Below are 26,168 nucleotides of genomic sequence, written 5' to 3' on the forward strand. Positions count from 1 at the left end.
TATTAACTATGTTCCCTTGCTTCATCTTTTAAGTATCGGAAAGCAGCTGAATAGATAACATTGAAGCTATCTGCGCCTTTTCATAATGTCTAGTGTACATCATTTGATTCGCTGATTTTCCTCTATTCAATAGAATTAATAAATGAAGGGCGCTGACCGCAGAGTTCACTTTGAGTATTCCTAACACTTAAATGAAATTAGTATACAGTGTATGAATCCCTCTGTAGCTGTCTCTTCATTACATCCTTAATATTTAAATGAAATTAGTAAACAGTGTATGAATCCCTCTGTAGCTGTCTCTTCATTACATCTTTAATATTTTGGAAACTGTATATTAGAATTTAAGCATGAAGTTAAAATCTCAATTAGCATAAAATTATATGGTTTAGTTCGGTTGCATCATCTGCAATTCGGTCACATTCATTAATATCAAAGCTTTATATTATAAAGTACTGAAATATTTTAGAATAGGTGAACAGAAAAACATATTTGTCATGGGGACGCCGTCAGCTTATCTGTGTTTACATTTACAAGAGTGTTTTACGTATTGCCATACTTCTTTTTATTTTGCTATAGTATTTTTATTTCTGATGTGAATTGATGAAGATATCAGGATTTGCTCCGGACGTCTACAACTATAAAAATTATTACTATTCGGAGTCGTAAAATAGTTAAAAAAATTACTAATTTTTTGCCTCTTCTGATATGTTTTTACGATTTGTTGACACACAAAAGTACTAACTCCGTGTTTGGAAACACTGAAAAACATCAAAATGTTTAATTTAATTATTCTTAGTTTTAAAGATCAGAATTGCAACGATTTTAAAGCAATTTAAAATGGAATCCGAAGTTTTAAGACTTCTATTTTGGAAAACTGGGTAAGCTGTTATTTTTATGCAATTAAAATTGTGGTAATTCTTTGTAAGATTTCAATGAATGGTATGATATAAGTGTTATTATGATAATCTAAGTTTATGCTTTGCATTCTGAGAACTATTTACATGTTAGTTTGTAGAGACATTAGGTATTTTGGCAGCAGGAGTGATGACAAATGAGCAAACGCCATCTCCGGGAAGCGAACCGCGGAACTCTAGAATACGCACCCAGCGTGCAGACCACCACACCACGAAAGCATGCAAGGAAGGCGGGATAAATACCTTATATACTCCCCTTTTAAAGTGTGACTAGGTTTTTTAGGCGACCCAATCGCCAAAACCTGGATAGGGAGAATCATCATCCACCACCCTTTTAGTTCGGGCGCCGCTGTAGAAACATTAGGTATTTTTGAAGCAGGAGTGATGAACAATGAGCAAACGCCTTCGCCGGGAATCGAACCGCGGACCTCTGGAATACGCGCCCAGCGTGCAGACCACCACACCACGAAGGCATTCTAGGAAGGCGGGAGAAATACCTTATGAGTTGTATAATGTTATGAAATGAATGATCTAAAAGGGATGAGTCACCTACTTTAGTTACTGTTTATTTAAATCATTATTTATTATTATTTTAATTGGTGATTCATCGTTAACAGTGACATCAGCATTTTGGCACAGCTTCACATGTTTGCTTATTCGGTTCCTTAGAGAATCGAGGGTTTATTATTAGACATATAAAATATGAAAAAGAAACTATTGAAAATTAGACATATATACTATCGGTATTCAGTTATGAAAGTAAAATAGGTAATTATATAAATTTAGCAAATAAACGCTGCTTAAATATACAATTTTCATGGCCAAAATCCAAAATATCGTGTCGCTTAAAGTTAATAGTTTCTTCTGTTTTATTATTGTTGATATTCTGACTCTTCTAATGGGTGTTCCTAATTTTTCTAATCTTGTATCTACCAATACAAGTTCTGAATATTAGCAATTCAAATTCTGAATCGGTGTATACCAAATTTCTGTACATATCAACTCAGGTTCTGATTCCAAGTTCTGAATGTTTGGTTGTTTCGAACTATTTATCTTATTTCATAAGCAGTCGTCGGGCGTTTATTTGAATGTTACCATATGCAAAATATAAAATAATGCATATCTAATGTGCTATCCACATATTTGGAAGTCCATAAAACTGCGATGATAAATTATTCATAGGTCTATGTCGTTAGTATGACTGATTCCCTTGATTAATGAATATTTAGAAATATTTATACACCAGTGATAAACATATCATAGTATTTATCATATATACATAATATAAGCATATATTCATATCCGTCATTGATAGTGTCCATCATAGTCTATCAGAGACATAACATAACCATATTATAATATTATCATATGTATCATAATAAATATTTATAATAAATTTGAAGGAAAAAAATTTGAATTTTTTCCACATATCGCTGAGACAAATGTTTAGTTGAAACATCTTGAAACATGAGAAATTATAATCTAAGGAAAGCAAGGTTATCAAGCAGGAAGAGGTTAAAAACCACTAAAATATTTCTCACTATTTCAGTGATAGAGTTCGTTAAACCTAATTTCCAAATTAATTGTTAAATGAATATAGAGCATGAGTAATACATCAACATCAACAGAAACAAATGAAATATTAGTATTAACAGCATTTTAAATAAATACGATTCTACTTCATCTAACAAATGTTCAAAAATTTTGCTTTAATTAAACTAACCATCAAAGCATTCCATCATATTGAGTACAACAATTAGGGTAACCTTCTACAGTAAAAGTAATGGGTTACAGCGAAAAACATAGTGGACGAAAACATGGCAGAGAAAATAATACGATTCTACTTCATCTAACAAATGTTGCCAATAATACGATTCTACTTCATCTAACAAATGTTCAAAAATTTTGCTTTAATTAAACTAACCATCAAAGCATTCCATCATATTGAGTACAACAATTAGGGTAACCTTCTACAGTAAAAGTAATGGGTTACAGCGAAAAACATAGTGGACGAAAACATGGCAGAGAAAATAATACGATTCTACTTCATCTAACAAATGTTGCCAATAATACGATTCTACTTCATCTAACAAATGTTCAAAAATTTTGCTTTAATTAAACTAACCATCAAAGCATTCCATCATATTGAGTACAACAATTAGGGTAACCTTCTACAGTAAAAGTAATGGGTTACAGCGAAAAACATAGTGGACGAAAACATGGCAGAGAAAATAATACGATTCTACTTCATCTAACAAATGTTGCCAATAATACGATTCTACTTCATCTAACAAATGTTCAAAAATTTTGCTTTAATTAAACTAACCATCAAAGCATTCCATCATATTGAGTACAACAATTAGGGTAACCTTCTACAGTAAAAGTAATGGGTTACAGCGAAAAACATAGTGGACGAAAACATGGCAGAGAAAATAATACGATTCTACTTCATCTAACAAATGTTGCCAATAATACGATTCTACTTCATCTAACAAATGTTCAAAAATTTTGCTTTAATTAAACTAACCATCAAAGCATTCCATCATATTGAGTACAACAATTAGGGTAACCTTCTACAGTAAAAGTAATGGGTTACAGCGAAAAACATAGTGGACGAAAACATGGCAGAGAAAATAATACGATTCTACTTCATCTAACAAATGTTGCCAATAATACGATTCTACTTCATCTAACAAATGTTCAAAAATTTTGCTTTAATTAAACTAACCATCAAAGCATTCCATCATATTGAGTACAACAATTAGGGTAACCTTCTACAGTAAAAGTAATGGGTTACAGCGAAAAACATAGTGGACGAAAACATGGCAGAGAAAATAATACGATTCTACTTCATCTAACAAATGTTGCCAATAATACGATTCTACTTCATCTAACAAATGTTCAAAAATTTTGCTTTAATTAAACTAACCATCAAAGCATTCCATCATATTGAGTACAACAATTAGGGTAACCTTCTACAGTAAAAGTAATGGGTTACAGCGGAAAACATAGTGGACGAAAACATGGCAGAGAAAATAATACGATTCTACTTCATCTAACAAATGTTGCCAATAATACGATTCTACTTCATCTAACAAATGTTCAAAAATTTTGCTTTAATTAAACTAACCATCAAAGCATTCCATCATATTGAGTACAACAATTAGGGTAACCTTCTACAGTAAAAGTAATGGGTTACAGCGAAAAACATAGTGGACGAAAACATGGCAGAGAAAATAATACGATTCTACTTCATCTAACAAATGTTGCCAATAATACGATTCTACTTCATCTAACAAATGTTCAAAAATTTTGCTTTAATTAAACTAACCATCAAAGCATTCCATCATATTGAGTACAACAATTAGGGTAACCTTCTACAGTAAAAGTAATGGGTTACAGCGAAAAACATAGTGGACGAAAACATGGCAGAGAAAATAATACGATTCTACTTCATCTAACAAATGTTGCCAATAATACGATTCTACTTCATCTAACAAATGTTCAAAAATTTTGCTTTAATTAAACTAACCATCAAAGCATTCCATCATATTGAGTACAACAATTAGGGTAACCTTCTACAGTAAAAGTAATGGGTTACAGCGAAAAACATAGTGGACGAAAACATGGCAGAGAAAATAATACGATTCTACTTCATCTAACAAATGTTGCCAATAATACGATTCTACTTCATCTAACAAATGTTCAAAAATTTTGCTTTAATTAAACTAACCATTAAAGCATTCCATCATATTGAGTACAACAATTAGGGTAACCTTCTACAGTAAAAGTAATGGGTTACAGCGAAAAACATAGTGGACGAAAACATGGCAGAGAAAATAACGCTAGGCGACAAGATGGTCGTTCAAAACCTCGTAAAAGAAAAGAAAGCAAGGAAAAAATATTGCAGTTCTAAAGCATCGTAGTATAAAACATGGTCATCGAAAATAAAACGTATGTTTAGCACTTTTAAAACATCGTCGTATAAATGCGGTGGTAAAAACATAAAGTACCTAAAAATCATTGCATTATGTTAGCATCGCAGACATGTGATTTTTCAGGCTTCAAATATTGTAAATATACATTTTTATAATGAATTATTAGAGCATGAGGGAATGAAAAATAATGTTATATCTATATTTTATATTTTTTAATTAATTATTTTTATGTAATAATATATGTAACATCTTGCATAATAATACAGTTAAAAATATAGAAAACTCCTTGCTGTTACTCATCTTCCCTTTTTAAATCTTTCTTAGACTATATGTTTCATGAAAATTGCAACGCCAATGCAACTCTATGAAAGAGATTAATTAAATAACGAGCTTTAACAATTAATTACTTATTGAAGAAGTCAAACAATAAGAATCAGCGTAATAATCGTAAATTTTGCATGATTAGTTTCGATAGTTTAACTACAGAACCAGCTTCCTCAGTAGCCTAAGTGCAAATGAACGAATAAGGTATGGTGAGAAGATAAGTAATAATTGATTTTCGTTATTTAACTTCTACAATAATTATTATTCGGCGCGTTATTTTAAGCTAAGTTAACTACCTGTTTATTACTAACTACTAGTTTAACGTTAGTTTAAGAATCTGTTATGCGAATGACAAATGAGTAGAAAGTTAACAACTCATTAATTTTCTACTAATTTCCAGATTTTTAAAGCTCAAGTTTCGTTCTTTCCTTTTTTTAAAATTATTTCAAAACTATGAAATAAAAAAATAAATACTAAGTAAAATATTTCTCATTCCTTCTTGCTCTCACAAATCATTACACGAATATACACTTACAACCTTTAAAGTCTAAAAACCACGTGCTTGGCATGTCATTGTTATGCGATGATTTGTAGATGCTTTGTTTTTTACCATGGTATTTTTTACAATGATGTTTTAAAACTGCGATATTTTTGAACCGCTTAGTTTTTTATGACGATGTTTTATACAACAGTATTTTAGAGCTGCTGTGTTTTATCGTCGCTTTCTTTTCTCCCAGAATGTTTTTTACGTCGATGTTTTAGCCTTGCTTTGTTTTCAGCACGACGTTTCCGTCCGCTATTTTTTGGCAGCGATGTTTTCAATGGGCACTAATTAAATCAGTTCGCTGAATGTATCATTTGTTGTACTTGGTTTTAGTACTTAAAGATTTGTTATTATCCCAAGCTGAAGCTGAAGAAGGTAAGCCTGATATCCTGATAATTGTAATAGCACTGAAAAGCTATCAAGTCGAATATTGTATGAAATAAGCAATACTTGACTCATTTAAGATATCCCTGTAGACATAAGTGTGATAAATTATTCAGCAGCATGAACGGATATCTTTTATCAAATATAGTGGCTATAATGTGTAATTAGCGTTACGTACCCGAGTCGAGTAATGAAGACTACTTAAGAATATTGGACACCACTTTTATTTCCAGAAGTTAGTTTGTGTGTCTGTAGTTCTATAAACGGATAACTTTGCAACCCCTTTTGGAAATAGACCAAAAAAACATATTTTATCCAATTCATATGATTAACATGACGTGAACAGCACCCACGTTTCTTTCTTTAAACTTATGTATTTCATGTCGCCTGTTAGTATAAATAAATTTTGCAAAGATAAGCAAAAGAATGATATTATCAAGTTGAGAAATTCTGTAATATAAAATGGAAATGACGTTGTGGTTTCGGTGACTGAAAAATATTTTTGTTTTACTAGAAAAAAGCATGAACCATTTAGTGAAATTAATAGTATATCTGAGATTAAAGTTATGTTATCCAACCGCAGACTACTTATAACGTCTCATACTTCAGGTTTGCATTAATTTATAATTTCTTTTCTTAGATACACATATGTCCAGATAATGCTTACAAAAGCTTTGGTAATATATGATATTACTTAGCATTTACATAATTAGTCTTCATTTGTTACGACGAGCAATGCAAAAAACATATTTTTACGAATTTTTTACATATGTAATTAATTAGTGAAATTATGTATAAAATTATAGCATCTCTTTTGTAATACAGCATGAAATACTTCAAGAGACGAAGCTTTGCCAAGAAAATATGATTACAGGGTAAGTTTATTTAACATTGAGGTAAATGGCTATCTCGTGAATTTGACGAGATATCTCCAAGGTGGTAATGATTTTGGCGAATAATATTTGTAGCCTAAATTTGGCAATAAATCGTCAAAAGTCGCCAAACTTTGCGAACATTTGGTATATTTGGGTTCGGTTCCTGTAAAACTGTAGTTGATACTGTAATTGATTCCTACATGTCATTTACAATTTGTCGCCAAGTTTCAAAAATATTTTGCTTTGTTTTCCTAAAAGGGCATATGTCTCACGACGAAAATGAATCTTTGATTTAATAATCGCTCTTTGGGTCATGTTTCTCTCTTTGCAAGGACGTCGCTCTCTTTTTTATATATGGTAATTTAATGCAAAACTTGTGTTTTGAAAATATACATTTCCATGTCTGCTCCGTAAAGTCAAATAAAAAATTTTAATATTTTGTGATTATATTGCGAATTCGTGTTGTTATCTAGAAAGGTGAAAATGAAATATAAAAGTAGTTTTACCGATACTATTGGTATATTATATGATGATACTGGAATGATTAGAAAACGTGCTGAAATTAAGTATAACATATGTTACCAGAGTTGCAGATGATTATAAATGCATAGCATTGGAATGAGTAGAAAATGTTTAGAGTCCCTAACTCGAATATTGTGTAAGGATCATTAATCATCCTGTTTGACCACTGAGTTTCTTTCTTTATTACAGTTGTTTACCCTAACAAAGGAAAATGCTCCGATTATAGATGGACAAAATCGCTCTTTTTTAAGGTTGGATTAAAACCGCTCTGTCACCGAAATAAATAAGTTCTCTTTTAAGACTCATTAACAATAACTTTGATGAAAAAGATCCGGAACGAGGGGTAAACCAAGCGTGATTAGCGAGGATGGAGCAAAGAGCAGAAAGAAATCAACGAGATGTGGGATGAGAAAGTCGACTCAATCAAACGCTAACTCTTCGCACTGACTTTTTTCAACTGTAGTTTGGATATTCACCGAAACTTCCTTTCTACAAAGAACCAACAATAAAATTCCAGAATATAGAGTTTTAAAGTGTTGGTACATCATAGAAATCTCACTTTTAAGATGGAAGGATAATCATTCTTTCCTCCCATAAAATGAGAATCAAACTCTCCTAGCAGGATTCCAAGAAGAGCTCAGCTTTTTTTTACGCGAATCAGACTGCAGATTTCCATTCCTGGCATGTTTCCAACAACAGCTTTCCTTAACCTGCCAATGAGCTACAAGTCCATTTTCTGGAATCGGAGTACATTATTTCAGTAGAGTTGAATAGGTTCTTTGAATCAGCTCTGGAGAGAATCGTTGAATTCTAACCCCAGAAAGCTCTTCACAGCACAACCTGTTGACTGAATTTATCAAAGAATTAGACCATCGTGGGTTCAACAAATAAAGAACAACCTTGCATGTAAATATGACCAACAATAATCAAACCCTATTATTACCAGGAGTATGAACAAAGGGTCTACTATGGTTATAACAGAAGCAGTAGGTATAGAAAAATAAAAATATTTGAGTTATGTGTGACGTAGAAATTTGCCTAGAAGGTAATTTAACAACTTCCTGTCTAACACAGAGTCTACTGCGCGTCTTCTGAATATTTTATTTCTCTATGAAGCACTCCAGGAAGCCTGATGGAGGCTGATATGAAGGTCAGCATCTAGTACAACGTTTGAACGTAATGCTAAAAATATTCTCATTGTCATTATAATCCTCAATTTATATCGATGCTTCCATATAACTTATTACTAATTTTATTACATTGTTCTTCTAAAGAGCATACTAATATAAAATAGCCTTGATGCTGATTTAATTTAATGTTCTTACTTAATTATTATTATTTAATTATTTATTTATTCAAATTATTTAAATTAGCGTAAATCCCCTCTTATTTTTATTAGTTTTTGGATGAAAATCGAGAAGGAAAAATATGCGAGTAATTTAATTTCGAAAAAAAAAATGGTTACAATAAAAGCATACTAACAAGTTAAAATTAATCATGTACGAACTAACGGTAGCTATCATAATATTATTTCTTTAAAAGAAAGCTGCATTTCAATAAGAATTATTGTCAATTATTAACACTGCGGTATCTAATGAGATGTATTTGCTTTTACTTCCCTGTATCGCGTTGTTATTGTTCTCCACTTTTACTCCCTGAACCTCAAATTATTCAGAGCTGCTAGAATTGCAGTTTGTGTTTATCTGCTCTACAGCTTATTAACTACCGCCATCGTTCATCGTTGTCATCATCTTCGTCAACATTCAGTCCTTCCCATGTATAGTGATCTTCACCAAAAGAGTATTAGATATTTCCGTTTTCTTGAAGCTCTTCTTGGAGCTTTCTTTCTTGAAGCTCTTTATTGTTTCTTCTTCAGTCAGAATCCATACACCCAAAATCCATGAGCAAATCAGTTATTTAGATGAAAGGCAACCACTACGTTGACGAATCCGTTTTTAAAGTTTAAGGCAGCTCGTTGTATGAACAGCAGAAGGAAAAGGAAAGCAACGTAAATATTTTTTAAAAAATTCGAACATTTGCTAAAGTTAGGGGGAAAATTAAGAGAGTAAATGTGTGATAGGATATTATAAAATCGCTTATAATGTTAGTGTGAAATTTGAGGTCTAGAATTACTTTTGGGTCAAAGAAATTATTAAATAATTACTGGTAAAACCGGTGTGAACCGTCAAAAGAGTATTTTGTGATGAGGGAAAGCATAGATTCAATGCAAAGGAAACTGAGGCACTGAGATAATAATAATAAAAAAGAAATATAATTATATTTAATAATAAATAAATAAAAAAAAGAAAAAAAATCTGAAATGTTTCAGATTTTAAATTACGTCCAAAGGGGCGTTTTTTTAACGTTTTGAGTGTTACCTTTATTTATTAAATATCATGTTCTTTGCACTTAAACCATAAAATTCAGTTCAAGAGCAATATCGCAAAATAATGTTAAATTAAGCATATCTTTAGAATTTCCGATATACACAGTCTCGCGAGCTGGAGATAAAAGTATTTTTTTCTATATAACGTTGCCATTTCTCGCTTTTAAAGCATTGAGTTTGTAAATCAAAAATTCGTTAAAGTTTTACAAAATATAAAATCTATAATAAAACAAATTCCAAATTTGGGATTTCAGATGCCCATATTCGCAGTAGGATTTCGTCATTCAAAATTCGATGGCTCTATGTACCATTGTTTTATCACAATGCGAGAAATAGACAATCATTTATGCAGATTTTTCATTATTTAATTTCTTCAAATATAATGCAGGACTCTAACATTTTGTGGCAACAGTTTGAAAAGTGAACCGACGTTTATGAGTCCGACGCAAAATGCCAAAACGAAAGCAATAGTCCTTCGGGACTGAAATCCCTTTGGACTAAAAAATCTGAAAGCTTTCAGATTTACATGATGTCCAAAGGGGCGTATTTTAATGTTTTGTGTGTTACCATTATTTATTAAATATTATGTCCTTCGCACTTAAATCATAAAATTCAGTTCAACAGCAATGTCGCAAAATAATTTTAAAATGAGCATATATTTAGAATTTCCGGTAGACAGTCTCGCGCACTGGCGATAACACTTTTTCGCCCCCTTACAATTTTGCCATTGCTTGCTTTGAAATCATTGAGTTTCTTAATCAAAAATTTATGAATACTTTACAAAATAAGAAATAGATAATAAATAGATAAACGCCCAAACGAACCTTCATTTATTAAATATTCCGTTCTTCGCACTTAAACCATAAAGTTCAATTCAACAGCAATACCACAAAATATTTAAAAGAGAATATCTTTAGAATTTGCGATTCACAGTCTCGCGCGCTGGAGTTAAAAATGTGTTTTCTTTTTAGTACAGTGTTTCCATTGATCGCTTTTAAATCGCTGAATTTCTTAATCAAGAACTCATAAATGCTTTACAAAATATGAAATAGATAGTGAAATAAGTTCCAAATTCCAAAATGGGCTTCCAGACTCCCATATTCGGGTGAAGATGTACGTTATTCAAAATTTGATGGCTTTGGGTACCATTGTTTTATCACAATGCGAGAAACATAGATACATTTATGAAGACTCTTCATTTTTTAAATTTCTTTAAATCTAATACAAGGCTCTAATATTTGGTGGCAACAAGTCGAAAATGAACCGACCTTTATAGTGAATCAAACTGAAATTAATAAACGTTCTGGGTTAACGCCCTTTGGGCTAAAAATGTAATGGAATGAGAAAAGCCGTCACAAAATTTAGGATGTATGAAATTTCAGCTTTACAACTGTTAGAACGTATATAAGAATCATGATCCTATTTAAATACATAACGTGTTTTAAAAGGAGACTAGAAAATTTAATAAAAATGTGAAAGTTAGTATTACTCAAAGTATATTTTCAAGTGTTAAAAATATCATATTTGATTAAAAAGTATTTAGTAAAATTAACATTAATATTTTGTATATATTTACAAATTCTCAGCGGAACAGGTATCTAATATAATGTTTTCAGTTTTGAGCCTAATCTTTAAAGTAAATTAATTACACTAAAATTAATTCATAATAGTTTCTAATCTTTCCATGTTATCGCATTCAGAAGAGAAAGTAATCGTTGAATTAGATGATGGTTCTGTGACTAGAATAGCACTCATATCAAAACATCAGAATTTAATAAGATTTTGCATAAACATCTAGGAAGCAGAAAACGAATTTTAAAGGGAAGGTAAAAGAAAAACGAATATTTTCTTTTAATCTGTTAACCATCTTTCATTTGTTTTATCAGAATATTAATATTCATGAGAATTTTCATCATATTTAGAATTTATTAGCTATTCTTGAGATTTTCATTTGGTTACTTTCTTCTTGGTAAAATGAATGCTTCCAGAAGCGATATCCCCGAAATATAAGTAACAGCTTTTTTCCATAGTAATATCTGTTTTAATAATTGTCCATTTATTTAGCATGCTTAGAAAATAATATAGATACAATCTCTTCTGTATCTGTTAGTAGATTTGATATACTCTAATTCGCAAAGAAAATGCAACAGCATGATATGTCTGACGGAACATTATTTAAATTTAAAGAAGTAATTAAATGAACAAATTAGGAAAAGTTTTGCAGTTTTATGCCAATCACATCATTTAAGAGTAAGACAAAAGAAGGAAACTTATTAGCTAAAGCTAACTTTTAAGGCCTTTTGAAGGATATGAGCATAAATTTTTATTTGATGTTTTGCTTCGCATTGTAGCAGGAACCCAACACGACGTATTAATTGGATCTAAATGATGATTCTTCGAATTAAGACGAAAGGTTAAAATAAATTTCACAATTCCACAGATATGTCGATCTCGGAATTATCTGTGGAATTTCATGTCGTCTTGAAATGACAGTCCCATATACCGTAAATGACAACACTTCGAAAAAATGTACGAACAATAAAAGTTCATAAGGGAGCTCGATGCTCCTGTATCAATGTAAATAATTCCTTGTCGATTTGCTAAGGCAGATGTGCAGCCAAATCGGCCTTGGTAAAGGCTGCAACTAATGCCCGACCATCGTCTAGAGCAAAGGTGGACAACATTTTTGTATATAAGATCTACTTTTTGTCTTAAAAGTGTGTAGCGATCAACTTGTTGTCTTTGGTGTAGTATAAGGAGGGAGAAGGGTATTAAATACATACAAAGTTTATACACTGTGTTTCAGTAAAAATTGCATTTCAACGAGGTATGGGTAGATAAGTAAAATATATGTTCAAAACTATTTTTTTATTTTTTAAATCACTTATTAAGTTTTCGAGATATAGGCTCCTGAATAAAATAAATTTCCAGACCCAAATTTTAATAGCAACATTCCGTACATGCGGCACCTAAAAAAATCGATTTTCCTACACTTTTCAAGATAGATATTTACTAACTTAAAATGCAATTTAATAACCTAGCAACAGCTCGCTGGGCATACCTCGTAATAAAACATAGATATAAGGTTTATCTATCTACGTAAAAAGCAACAACAGTAATTATTTAAAGATCCCAAAAACTCCTGTCAAAGGAAAAAACGCACATGGATAATTATTAACAATATTTTTTAATTCAAAGTAGCTACAGATAAAGACAGATTTAGAATTTACTTCGTTGCCTTAACAACAATGGTAAGACTGAGTTTGCATGTTCCTAACCAACGAATCATAATTAAGTGTATATCCTATCCTGACAAAGATAATAATAGAGTCTTCAGTATGGGAATCGGTCAGGACAGAACGATGTTTAGCCTTCGTTAGTTTCAAGTATGAAAATACTGATTTGTATAGATATGTAGATTCGTAACAAGAATAGATACATTCGCTACATTTGGTGATACTAGTATAATCACTGATAATAAATAATATTCATTAATAATAATACTATTAATACAAAAGAAAAGAAGCTACCGTATAACACTACCAAAACTGTGCATTGACTGACCAAAACTGTGCATTCAAGCAAACTGTGTTCTTCGATGAGTCGAGCCTTAACGGTTGCATTCGCGTATTGCGTCCTGTGACAAGTTTAAAACCTAAGTCAAAATGTATTGTCCTGGATGGGCGGAGATCACAGTGTCAGAATTCTAGGAATTTATGACCTCGGCAAATTCCCAGAATGCATTATTACAATTGCTAAAAGTTTTTTATCTTCTGCAATCGCTTGAAAGTCCATTGTCTACGGAATTCCACTCCCGTCATTGCGAGCAATCGACGATCGACCAAAATTAGTCTAGCGATCGACCGGTCGATCACGATCGACTTGTTGACCACCCCTGGTCTAAAGTGATCATAGCGTCGTCGCAACAGCGTTATTTGATGTTGTTGAATGATTCAAGCATGGTATTCAGTATTCATCTCGATTCTCTCTCAACAATTATGATCTCTGAATGATATCCTGGAGACGAAAGGGGCCCACGGGTGAATAATTTTGCATCTACTGAAAACAAACACCCTATTTCCTAATAAGAATTTATAGATTGAGATGCCATCATCAGCATCATATGGTCTACCCTCCAGTTGCATATCTGTTACATTCCCATGCAACCAGCCTGTCTTCTTGGATTTGCACCTGAGACTAATTCAGATAGAAGGTGAACATTAGCAGACGCCTTATGAGGAGACTGTGTGCAATAATAAATATTTTGTTCCGTTAAGAAATAAGGGGACAAAGGTACTGATTGCATGTGTAATTTCTGTTTCTTTCCTCTACGTACGTTATACGGTAACGTTATTTTCTACATTTGTTTGCTGAATTTGTATTACAATCACCCATATTATGAAACATTTATCATTTGATTCTTTGCATTGCTTATAGGGTTTTATGTAAAACTCTATTTGCAGCTATACTTATAATGCTATACATTAATTTTATTTAGGTTATAAATCCGTACTATTTACTATACTGTTTTGTTCTTAACAACTAGATATCCGTATTATGCTCTTGTACCAGTAATTAGTATCCAATTTATTATTCATTCTTTGTCAATTTTATAGTATTCTTAATAGCTGATCCCTCATATTTTGTATTAAATTACTTATAATTTTTGCAATATATAATTAATATGTAATCCAGACGGAACAATTCATCTGTAATTAATCTTTGTTGAACTCGACTGTAATAATTTTTGTAAGTTTTAGTACAGTAATTAGCACAAGATGAATAGTGTCAGTATACGGTTACAAGAAAGTAACGCTTACGAAAAACAATGAAATGAAATTAATTATTAGATTTAGAAAAAGCACACCCAAGGCATGAAAGATTGATGAAATTTCAACATCAAAGAGCAAATCATATATTTTCATTTAAAGTTCTCAATGTAGGAGAAATTATCCGGAGTCACCGTGTTATTTATACCTTCTCTAAAAGTTTTACCTCAGCAATAGTAAAATTCTAAAAAGATAAGTGCCCTTTCTCTCATGATACGATGACATCTAATATCATCTCCAACTTATTCGTACAGCTACAAGACGTCAGACAAAGCAGCAGTGAGAGATTAAATGAGGTTATGTTGTTTTTGTCGTTTTACTAACTTTTCAGAATCCATAAATTTCAAATGTATAATCCTTTGAACATGAATAAATAGTTTTGGGTTAATTATTCTACACTCGTTTACCGTGTAAGTGTCTTTTACATATGGCGGTTTTTGTAGCTTTTCGAATTGTTTGGCTTCATTCTCGCCAAATTATTAAGAATTCTGTATTTTTATTTATTTCTTACAAGTTATTAGGACTGATAGTGTAAGCTATTCCTTAGCATAAATGCGTAACTTTTAATCTTTATTACGCAAGGTGCAGGGCCTCGTGCCCAGGCACCCTGGTGCCCAAGCACTATTTTCACTAAGCCAAATAACTTTGGATGGTGGATGAATATTCATGTGTATAAGATCCGTTAATAAATTTAACTTCAAATCAAAATCTGGTACAGAAGAAAATGAATTCCCGAAGATGGTAATCTCTTATTAGAATTAGTAACTGCAATAAGAGGTTCGTATTTCCTGTTTCGGAGTAAAGAGAATCAAAGAATCTTATTCGAAAATTCACGTATTCAATTATGAACTATGTCACCTAAGCAACGAATTTTTTTAAACCGAAATTTTCGTTCGCAGTTGTAGAACTCTTTTCTCGTACTAAATAACTAAATCATTGCTTGCTTTCTTTACATAAGCTTTATTTAATTATTGGAAAATTGCTCAATAATAGTTTAAGAATCAATAAGAATATTTACATAGTATGCAACCTGGAGATAATAATAAAATGACGAATTTTTTCCCGAGTGGGCTCTAAATTCAATTTTTAGCCAATTATGTTTCTCATAGCACTTAAAAAAGAACACACTAAAAAAAAACTATCTTTTTATTCAGAAAACAAAGAAAAGAAAATTCTTCTTCATCTGTTAATTACTATAAAACATTGTTAAATCGTTAGATTCTATGGGGCACTTGAACATGGTTCGCAGGTGACTGAATTTGCTCGAAAACTGGCTCAACGTCCCAAAAACATACCAAATCCAATAGAAAATGAAGAAAGAACATAAAAAACAGATGTTTGCCTACTTCGAACCAGGATGCGGAACGATCGAGAAATCGGTGTGCCTTGACTGGAAGTAACCTCGCAGCTGTACCGGCCATCATCAACCTTTGGCTGCACAGATTCGATCACCAGAGAACCATTGGGGAATACTCGCTGGCGTTGATTCAGGGGCAGCAAGCGACCTTCTGTAATGAGAAAAAGAGCCCAATTATACCGTGATAAGCAGTTATACCGTGACAACTAAAGAAATTATAGGGTTTCTGCTATGCAATAAACATTCAAATTGCCTTTTATTGTTATTTGACCAAAATAAGTATATGACAAAAATAATTTTGTACAGTATAAAATAAGCAAAGGTAGTTCAATGCAAAATTTAGCACAAATAAAATATGAAAATTCGGAGTGATACATTCCATTTTTATTTGTTAAGTTGAAATGCATTTTGTATAATTAGAAAAAGAAGCTATTTCGTATAAAATATTCAATAATTTCATGCTTAAAAAGTCGATGAACAGTTAAAACAGCATATCCCGGTATATAACCACAGTCAGGTAAGTCAAACTGGCAGCATGCGGACAAGGAACTAATTTTATGCTGTTCGTGATGACATTTCAATTGTGCAGTTGAAAGATTAAAAAAATGTTAGTTTCCTTAAGTTCGACTTTACTTTATTTCTCTTTCTATTAAAAACGAACATAAATAAAGCACCATCAAATCTATAAATAGAACTAATTAATTTAGAGTGTGATATAAATCTTATTTAAAGAAATGGAGATATGGTTTTTATTAACTTTCGTTCGTACTTGTCAAATATTAGAAAAATCAAATAAGATCCGTTACGAATTTTTGCACTAAGAATAATCACTTTACTTATGAACACATTTATATGTAAACAGTTTTTCCAGTACTGAAAATTAATTAAAAAAGAGCTCGATTAACCGATTAACATTTGCAATCTGTGAAGAAGATGAATTCTAGTAACTTCCCTTTGAAACTATGACTTATCAGAATAGATATGCCATCTAGTATCAAGCTCTCGTAAGCAATAAAAATATTTATGTACAAATATATATATTTTTATTAAAGCGTCTAAGAAAAATTTGAGAAATAAGAGAAAGAGACTAGGTTGGTATTATTTAATCTGAAGTTTTGTCTGATGTGGTAAATTTTGTCTGAAAACTAAAGAGAGTTTACATAATTTATTTAAATTAACGTTACCTGTTATTTGAAAGAAATGTCATTGTAAAAATTTAATATTTAGCTGTTAAGTTACTAAAATTACGAAGCGTAATCGAGAAAAATGCCTTAGACAACTTTAAATTCCAGGTAAAATGTAAATTTGAGTTTTTTCCTCTGGTATATCATTACTCTATTGTTTATGCTGGAAAATAGGAAATGCTTGAAAAATAGGAATGCTTAAAAAATTTATGCTTGAAAAATAGGAAAAATTTAAAATTCATTTAAAATGTTTTTTCTGTTGTTAATAAATTGTTTCAATTTGCCAGAAGTAAGTGGAAAATTGACCCGTTTTTCAGTTTGTTCCTGCGACCCGCCTGCAGTTTAAGTTTGAGACCACTGAGCTAAGTGACCAAATTATTTCTGTAAGTGATAAAATTATCATCTACATGACCTAAGTCAGCTAACTCGAATTGTTCCACTAAGTGACCGAAATATTCACCTAAATGACCAAATTATCCACCTAAATAACCAAACTATTGTGCATTTTCTTACACAAAATTTGGTCTTATTTCGTTTATGCCATTTAGAAGCAGATAAATCTCAGTATGACAAATTTATTGTATTATATGATCTTCATATAAAATTCAGAACGTAAGTTCGATTTTTAACGATATGAATGATCATAGTTGACATAAATTTTTTCTCTGCTTATTGCGAATGGATATTTTTGAGTTCGAAAATAGAAAATAGTAAATTAAGCAAAGGTGAAAATAGAAGGAAAAAATTTGAAATGCTTCAGATTTTAAATTATGTCCAAAGGGACGTTTTTATAACGTTTTCTGTGTTACCTTTATTTATTAAATATCATGTTCTTTGCACTTTAACCATAAAATTCAGTTAAATAGCAACGTTGCAAAATAATTTTAAAACGAGCATATCTTTAGAATTTCCGATACACAGTTCAGCGCGCTGGAGATAAAAGGTTTTTTCCCCGTAGAGTGTTACCATTGCTCGCTTTTAAATCGTTGAGTTTGTTACTTAAAAATTCGTGAAAGGTTTACGAAATATGAATCGATAATAAAACAAATTCCAAATTTCAAATTTGGTCTTCCACATGCCCATATTCGTAGGAGGTTTACGTCATTCAAAATTCGATGGCTCTATGTACCTTTGTTTTGTCACAATATGAGAAATATACATACATTTATGCAAATTTTTCATTATTTAATTTCTTCAAATATAATGCAGAACTTTAACATTCGGTGGCAACAGTTTGAAAAGTGTTTCGCCGTTTATAGTGATTCAACGCAAAATCGCAAAATGAAAACAATAGTCCTTCAGGGACAAAGCCCCTTTGGAGTAAAAAATTGTTGTTGAATCAAAGTCGTAATGTTGAATACTTAATGCATTAATTGTTACTGAATAAAATACTAACGCCTATTAAATGCCTAACAAATATTCTTTTCAAATTTGAAGGCTATAAATTATCCTATATCATTAACTTTTAGGTTCCCAATTATGAAAACTTAACTCGAAGTATTTCAGACTATGCTTATTACATTAACAAAAGCATTGCAGCCCGTCTGAAAAATTATGAGGAAATCCTGCAAAAATTTAAATAACATTTTCATTAACTCTTTAAATGATTAAATGAACAGAAAGCACAGCATGTGTGTGCAAATAATTTCCGCCACATGCGCGCACTTAAAATAGCAAAATTGAAATTTAAGATTTAATGTAACGTAAGGCATATTACACAAATGGGCCTACTTAAGCTCGCTCACTACTTTAAATGGTGCACATTACCGTCAGCTAGCAAAATGGATGAAGCCGGAATATTTACTGGCAGAGCTGGACGATCGAACGTAAACCCGTAAACCAGCAATCATCCTTGCCAAGATCTCCATTCAAAACTCTCGTTTTAAATATTTTTCTAACTCTCATCCTAGTGAGGCCTAGGGAAAGGAGAAATAATAGTAAAGTTATAAGATTATAAGTCGTAATAACTGTTCAATTAACATAAAATATTCTGCGAAATGCCAGCGGAGATTCGAGTCTTCTATTAAATATTACTTTTATTTCAAATCACGTTTTGGATCTTGAAATGAGCTGCAAAGGCTCAGGGGAAATCCTTCACTGCGTATTATTTCTGATACATATGTATTAATGTAGTGAATCACATGCATCATCAATCGAATTTACAACGTGCGTTGCATATTTCATTTATTTAAATTTACTTTCGAAGATGTCCTGTCAGTTTTCAAACGGATTCTAATCTCAATGTAATATTTCTGAGAATTAGGGTTAAAATGGATTCAATTAAGTAAAATCGAGGAAAGCAATATTCATAATAATTTTATAGAAGTTTTGTACGAGAGCCTCACGGGATATGGAAATGTTGTAATATTTTTTTTCTGTCATTAATCCCTTGCAGTCTACCAACGGCTGAACGGGAAAATTGCTGAAATCTGGTAGTTCTGTTCGAGGCTGAAGTCCCGCGAACAGGTTGGCTACATGGACATTTTCGTGCATTTCCTCATGTGTAAAGTGTATACGAGCCAGTTTCCATTATAAAATCCTTCACGAAAACATCCCTACCCTAAGGCAGATAGCCCTCGAGGATTTGCCGTGATCCCGTAAACAAACAAGCAAATTAATCCCTTGACATCATCAGCGTCAAGAAAGTTGTGAAAACAAATTTGGTATTTCAAATATTTTTTTTCATCCATTATAGAGATGTAGGAATTTTTTATCTGTAAAGCACTTAAATCCCTCAAGTAGAAATATTTTCTGACTGGAAACTATTTGTTATGATATACCATGTTGCATTTAGAAGCTCTGCGAGTTTTCCAAGTCCTCGAATTAAACATCTTCTTGGTTATTTTTATCAGCATTAATTTATATGGCCTATCAGGACTTGCCATAAAACCACTGAAGGCTGTTAATTCGAGCTGGATTCAAATCTTGTCCAACGGGCTGGCTGCATTGAGCTTTCCATGGTTTTCCTTATTTTAGAGGGACTAGAGATATTTTTACTTAAAATGTCCTCGACTTCTCTTAGCAAGCAGCTCTTCCGTGCTTTGTCGTAATCTAAACTAGAGATTGCCAACGGGGGCAGCACTGACCGGCTGGGGGGTAGGTGAAATTTAAAGAAAGCTTAATAATTATTAAGGGGTCGATTGGGGGTTGATATCCCAATATGCATGTGTAATTAATCAAAATATTGAAGATCTCATCGATAAAAAACTATGATATAAAGCAACATCCTGTAGTAAAGCAGACGTCATATAAAATAAATATAAAGGAAATGCATGCAAAAATCATTTAGAACGAGTATTTTAATTTAACATAATATGTACTATAACAAAAAATAAGTAAACGTGAGGAAATTAATAGATTCCTCCTTATTTACATGTCAAGTTATGTAAAAATATGCGTTAAAATGCAGGGAGTATTTTGACTAGAAAAATATGCATTATGATTATGTTTCTCTTAAAGAAGTTTTAATTTTTAACTTTTTAATAAAATACTTTTAAATGTTCTTCTCTTCTTTCATTAGCTCAAAAATTTTACTTCCTATCCAAAAGTCAAATTACTGGCTTTAAATACTAGATAATAGCATGCGGTATTAATAAAGGCAGCTGTGAATTATCCTGAGCTGCTGGTTTGCTATCCGCTGTCATGAACAATTATGGTTAAAAGGGCTCAAATATTTTTTATCAAACACATATGTTTTGTAACATTGTTCTTCTGATCAGTTTATTTGCTCTGGAGATAAAAACTGGAGAGTTTCCTTGCGGGTATATTCATTGATTTTCCAGCAGAAAAGTTTTTCACTTCAAAATACGGAAAAATATCCTTTAGTATTTACAGATAATTTTCATTCTTTACGTTTTCTGATAAAAACTTAAATTCACAATCATTTTTTGCAGATTTTAGTTATCCAGTTTATTACTCATCCTCCATCTTGCTACACACTGAATAAAATATGCTCTTCTTTTTTAATATCAAAGAAATAATAGGAAAAGACATTCAATTCATCATGGTTGTTTCCTTTCTTCCGTTCCAAATGTTTTTTTTTTTTTTCGTCTGTATGCTTCTTTGCAATTTCAAGTCTTTGTTCTTGGTGCTTTTCTTTCAGTGTTTGTTTGTCTTTGAATCTTTTACTGAAAAAGAATTCTCTGCACGTTTGGACATTTCATACATAAAAACCTTTTCTTATTCGCTTGTAATTTATTGAGTTGGACCTAGATCTAACAGTCAATAAGTGTGTGTTTGTAAAAATTCTGTAGAGTCGAAAATGGTATACAATGAATACAAAGTTTCAAATTTAAAAAAAAATGTAAAAGTCGCTGCAATTTTTTTTACTGACAAAAATCTTATCATCGTATTCTTTCCTTGTCTTTTATTCAAAAACCATACTTCATTTCAGTTCATATGTATGCTAGGATTAAACATATTCATGAAAAAATTATTACGTTCTGAGTCTTGGAATATAGTCTTTTATATTTACTGGTAGAGAAATACTTCATTCTGCTGTTGTGTTAAGGACTACGTAACGATAGTCAAATTTAAATTTAGAAATTCTTTTTTTTTTAAAATTTAAACTACATTTACCCTATTCTGTACAGTATGATTCATTTAATGCAGCTAAAGTTGTGATTGCCTTTAGATTTTAATGTCCCTTATCATATTAGGAAAATATGCATTGTAATAATTAATCGTGTTTCTCCACACTCTTGCAACATATACTCTTCAGCCTTTAGTATCCTCCTAAGCAGCCAGTATTCATGTTTGGAACCTCACACATGCTATTGACTGAAAGGTTGTAGGATTTAATAGTAATTTAGCATGTACTATGATTTGAAGCCTCGCTTTGCTGTTACTTACTATCGCCAGCTCTGCGAGTTATTCCGGCTTTAGCATTTTACTAGCCGACGTTTAAACTACGCCATTAATTATCGTTAGCCAGTTTAAGTATTATATTGTGTATATAGTCTCAATTTAAATTTAAATACATGGCATAGGCACACAATTAGTGCCTTCTGTTCATTGAAGTGTTAAATAAAAAGGTTATTTTTAACTTTCTTAAGACCTGGTCATTAAAGCGATAATTCGCTTGCAGTTAGTACGGTTTGCAGTTCTTTGACACAGGCCTCTAGCAATGTCAAAATATTAAAATAAATACATTGCTTTATAACTCTGGATGCCATGAGATTACCTTAATGGCCAACTCTGGGCACAGTACGTCATGTGTCAAGAGTTAATGAGACCCCATAACAGTTATAAGCATAAAATTACTTAATTTCATGTTCGAAATGAGAGTAGTTTTATAGTTTAATAGATAGATGAGACTAGCAATTGTTTTCATGTTCGAAATGAAAGAAGTTAAATATTTTAACACAGTACGCAAGACATGATGTAACAAATGTGATTTAAACTTTTGTTAACAGCATTATATTTACCATCTAAATCTTTTTAACACAAATATATGCTACTATTTTTTACACTTATTATTGCCTAGAACTATTTATTCTAGCTTACTTTGATATAGATAGATGCATAAAAAACTTGAAAGTTTCAAATGATATAGTTTTTTTTATTAGCATTCTACTTGATGTTTAAGAGGTCACACTGAAGTTAGCAATGCATTTGCAATTTCCATGAGACAAATGTTAAGCTAAAGATTGTTTTATTCTCCAGTTCTTTACAGAAGCGTAATTACAAACGTATATTAGCAAGATTCACCGATAAAATAAACTGGAATTTCTCGCTTAAATTCGTGCATTCTAATCGATCTTCAAATATAGTAATGTCTGCTTATAATCAGACTGAAAATTATTAACTGTTTGAATGCATCGTGCCAGAATGATTCATTCCGCTTAAATTACTACAATTTTCCCGTGGAATTTTAAGGTTATTTAAGGTTTCTTCTTCTCTTTGTTAAAATGTGTTTAAGGGAAAGTTTCAAAACGAGAAATAAAAGATAATATTAATAACTAAAAATGGGAATTATTTTCCCATCAAAAATTGAATTATAAGTTTCTTTTTCAATAAGCATTATTTATTTGAATAAAATTATACTTTAGTTAAAGTTAAATATTACCTAGTAATATTTTTTAGGCAATAACAATAATTCAGAATTTTTGTTAAAGAAATAATAGAAGGAGAATTTGCATATATCACAAATGAACTTAGGTTCCTACCCACTCGTATTTCTCCCTTAACTCTTAGAAAATGCAACATGTTTGAAGTAAAGGCTCATACAAGACGCTCTGAAAGCAGTTCACTCCTAAAGTTTAGCACTTCACTTATATGTCTAGAAAAGAATATAAATAATGCAAGAAGGTGGTTATATTTTTAATTCTGGTTACGATATTTCAAGCTATATTTATCTCTATATTAGCATTAAACTACTATTTCTTGTCTTTTTTCCTATCTACTAGCCTGTGGCGGTCTTTCATAATCAACATTTAAAAATTTAACTGCATATTTAACACAAATGCTATTTAAAACACTAAGGTTTATTAAGTTTTTCTTCCTTTGTATCGATGCATTCCGGATGCTTTCTTAATATTTTATTCATATATGAAAAAAATTTATCACATATACATTATAATTGTTTAAAATGATTGTTACAGTTTAACCCTTTATATAAAAAAGGAAAACAAAAAAGATCAATCAAACAATTTAAGAAGCACTAACAGTAAAGCCTGTTACATTCTCCTTTTAACAAATGTAAAGAAAATCGTAATTCTTTCAGATGTAGCACTCTTTTAAATGGGCATTTAAATATAAACATTAATAAATAAATAAATAAATCTTAAAGGTTTCAGATTTTAATGGTGGCCTTTTTTTTAATGGTGACAAAACTTTTTTAAGTTTTGTTAAGGTTTCTTACGCTCTCACTGAGCTCGCAGTCTACTAGTCTGCTGTTGCTCTCACTCCTGCTAACTAATTCTTTTTCATTGCCTTTTTAGTTTTATTATTAAACATGGTTTGCTTCGTACTTACGCCATATACAATTCAGCAGCAAAATTACGAAAATTTTAAAAACAACCCAGCAGCAAATATTTAGAATTCCCGATACAATGTTAAAAAGTGTTGGCATATATTTCCTATTTTTTCAGTTTTTACTCAATTTATTATATCAATATTCAGTTTTCCCAAGTAATATGGCTAGAAAAACTTCTTTTTTGTCCTTTTATTATTAAGTTTAATGCGTTAACTGTATTTGCTAAACATCATTTTTTTAACACTTACGCCACGTAAAATTTAATTCTACAGCAAAATCGAAAAATATTTAAAATCATCACATCTTTAGAATTTCCGATAGACAGTTTCGTGCGCTGAAGGTAAAATTAGTTTATTTCGAACAGTGTTGGCACTTCTTGCTTTAAGTGACTGTGTTTATCGAAAATTCATACTTTACGAATTATGAAATAGTTAATAAAACAAATTTGAAATTCAAAAATTCGGGCTCCCAGGTGCAAATGTTTGGGTAAGATTATGTTATTCACAATTTGATGGTTCTAGGTACTTTTGTTTTTTCATAATGATAGACACATACAAATTCAAGCAAATTTTTCATTATTTAATTTCGTTAAAAATAATACAGGATAATAATATTTGGTAGCAACATTTTGAAATGTGGTACAAACTTTTACAGTTATTCAACGCAAAATCTTGTTTAAAGACATATGCTTCTTTTAGCCTCATAATAAAATGAAAACCATGATGAATAAAAGGTGTGCATTACCACAGCTTTTTTTTTAATTTTTAATAAATAATTACTGCAAGAAGAATATTTAAAGGTGGTATAGTAGGAACGTGTTTATATTACATATATATTTAACATAGAATTTGCGAGTGCAATTTTTTTCAGAGCAAAATATTAAAAAATTCACATGTGTTGCACAGTCTGTTAAAATATGCACGTTTTTTGCATCACTTCATTCAGTATTTCCTCGCGCGTTAATCTGGCTTAAAGGATCCCGTAAGGCATGCTGAAAATGACATCTGAAAGTTTTGAAATTAAATATCCCGGTCAATTTTATTTTGTACATTAGTCAAACTTATTTTTATTTTTTCTAAACGGATTTAAAAATTTCTCAGGTATAAGTATAGGAAACGGGAGACTGCATTAAAAGTTTAATTTCATTATTTACACAAATTAATTATTTTTTAATTGGCATTGCCAAAAAATAAATATTTTCGTTATTAAAAGCACTTTTGTAATTGGAAGACTCTAATCAACATTTGAGGAAATAAAGTCTGCGTAAGAACGTTTAAGACGAGTAAAGGGTGTGACTATATATATTTGTTGCTGCCAAATTGCAGTATAGAGAGGAAAGAAGCGCAACTATATGTTATACCAGTCTCATATACAAAATTTCAACGTTCTAGGGCTAATCGTTTTTAAGTTATGCGAGATGCGAGGTATATATGCATGAACGTACAGACTTCAAGAAAATATATATTTTGAATCCAGTTTGAAGCCATTTTGGCAATGTGAGTCATTTATTCTCTGCATAGGTACAGATGCCAAGCAAACAAATTGATAAAATATATTCAAGAACTGTCAAAATGGATATTACCGTTGAAATCTGCTAACCGAAATTTTCATTGATTACAATACCACCTTTAGTTCCTACAAACAAGTTGAAAGTAAATTATTATCATCATATGTTGAAACTTGTGAGAATAGTAATTTCTCACACTACGCAGTTCGTCATCATCGCAACATTAATCGTAATCGCGGAACTGCACGTGTGTATATAAGCACAGGTCAGACTGGTTTCTTTACTCCTTACAATATTTTTGCATTATTTTTTGCTATGTACTGTTCTGTTCCTTCTAGTGGCTTTCCTGGACGGTCATGTACGCTCTCACTGATCATGCACACTCTCATTGTTCATTATTAATTATCCTAACTTCATTATTAAGACCA

General features: G+C 31.3%; 1 protein-coding gene across 2 annotated transcripts in view; it reads right to left on the bottom strand.

Annotated features, from left to right (window-relative positions):
- Positions 1-26,168, bottom strand: part of LOC118186257 (cell adhesion molecule Dscam1-like) — a 1,080,749-nt gene that overhangs the window by 351,046 nt on the left and 703,535 nt on the right. For both annotated transcript variants that reach the window (XM_085806701.1, XM_085806700.1), the window contains exon 8: positions 16,063-16,224. In XM_085806701.1, coding sequence (XP_085662827.1) covers positions 16,063-16,224 — 162 coding nt within the window. The remainder of the gene's footprint in view (positions 1-16,062; positions 16,225-26,168) is intronic.

The sequence above is a fragment of the Stegodyphus dumicola genome, chromosome 12 (assembly GCF_044657685.1).
Source record: "Stegodyphus dumicola isolate Sdum_Otavi_A_Nest chromosome 12, ASM4465768v1".
Lineage (NCBI taxonomy): Eukaryota > Metazoa > Arthropoda > Arachnida > Araneae > Eresidae > Stegodyphus > Stegodyphus dumicola.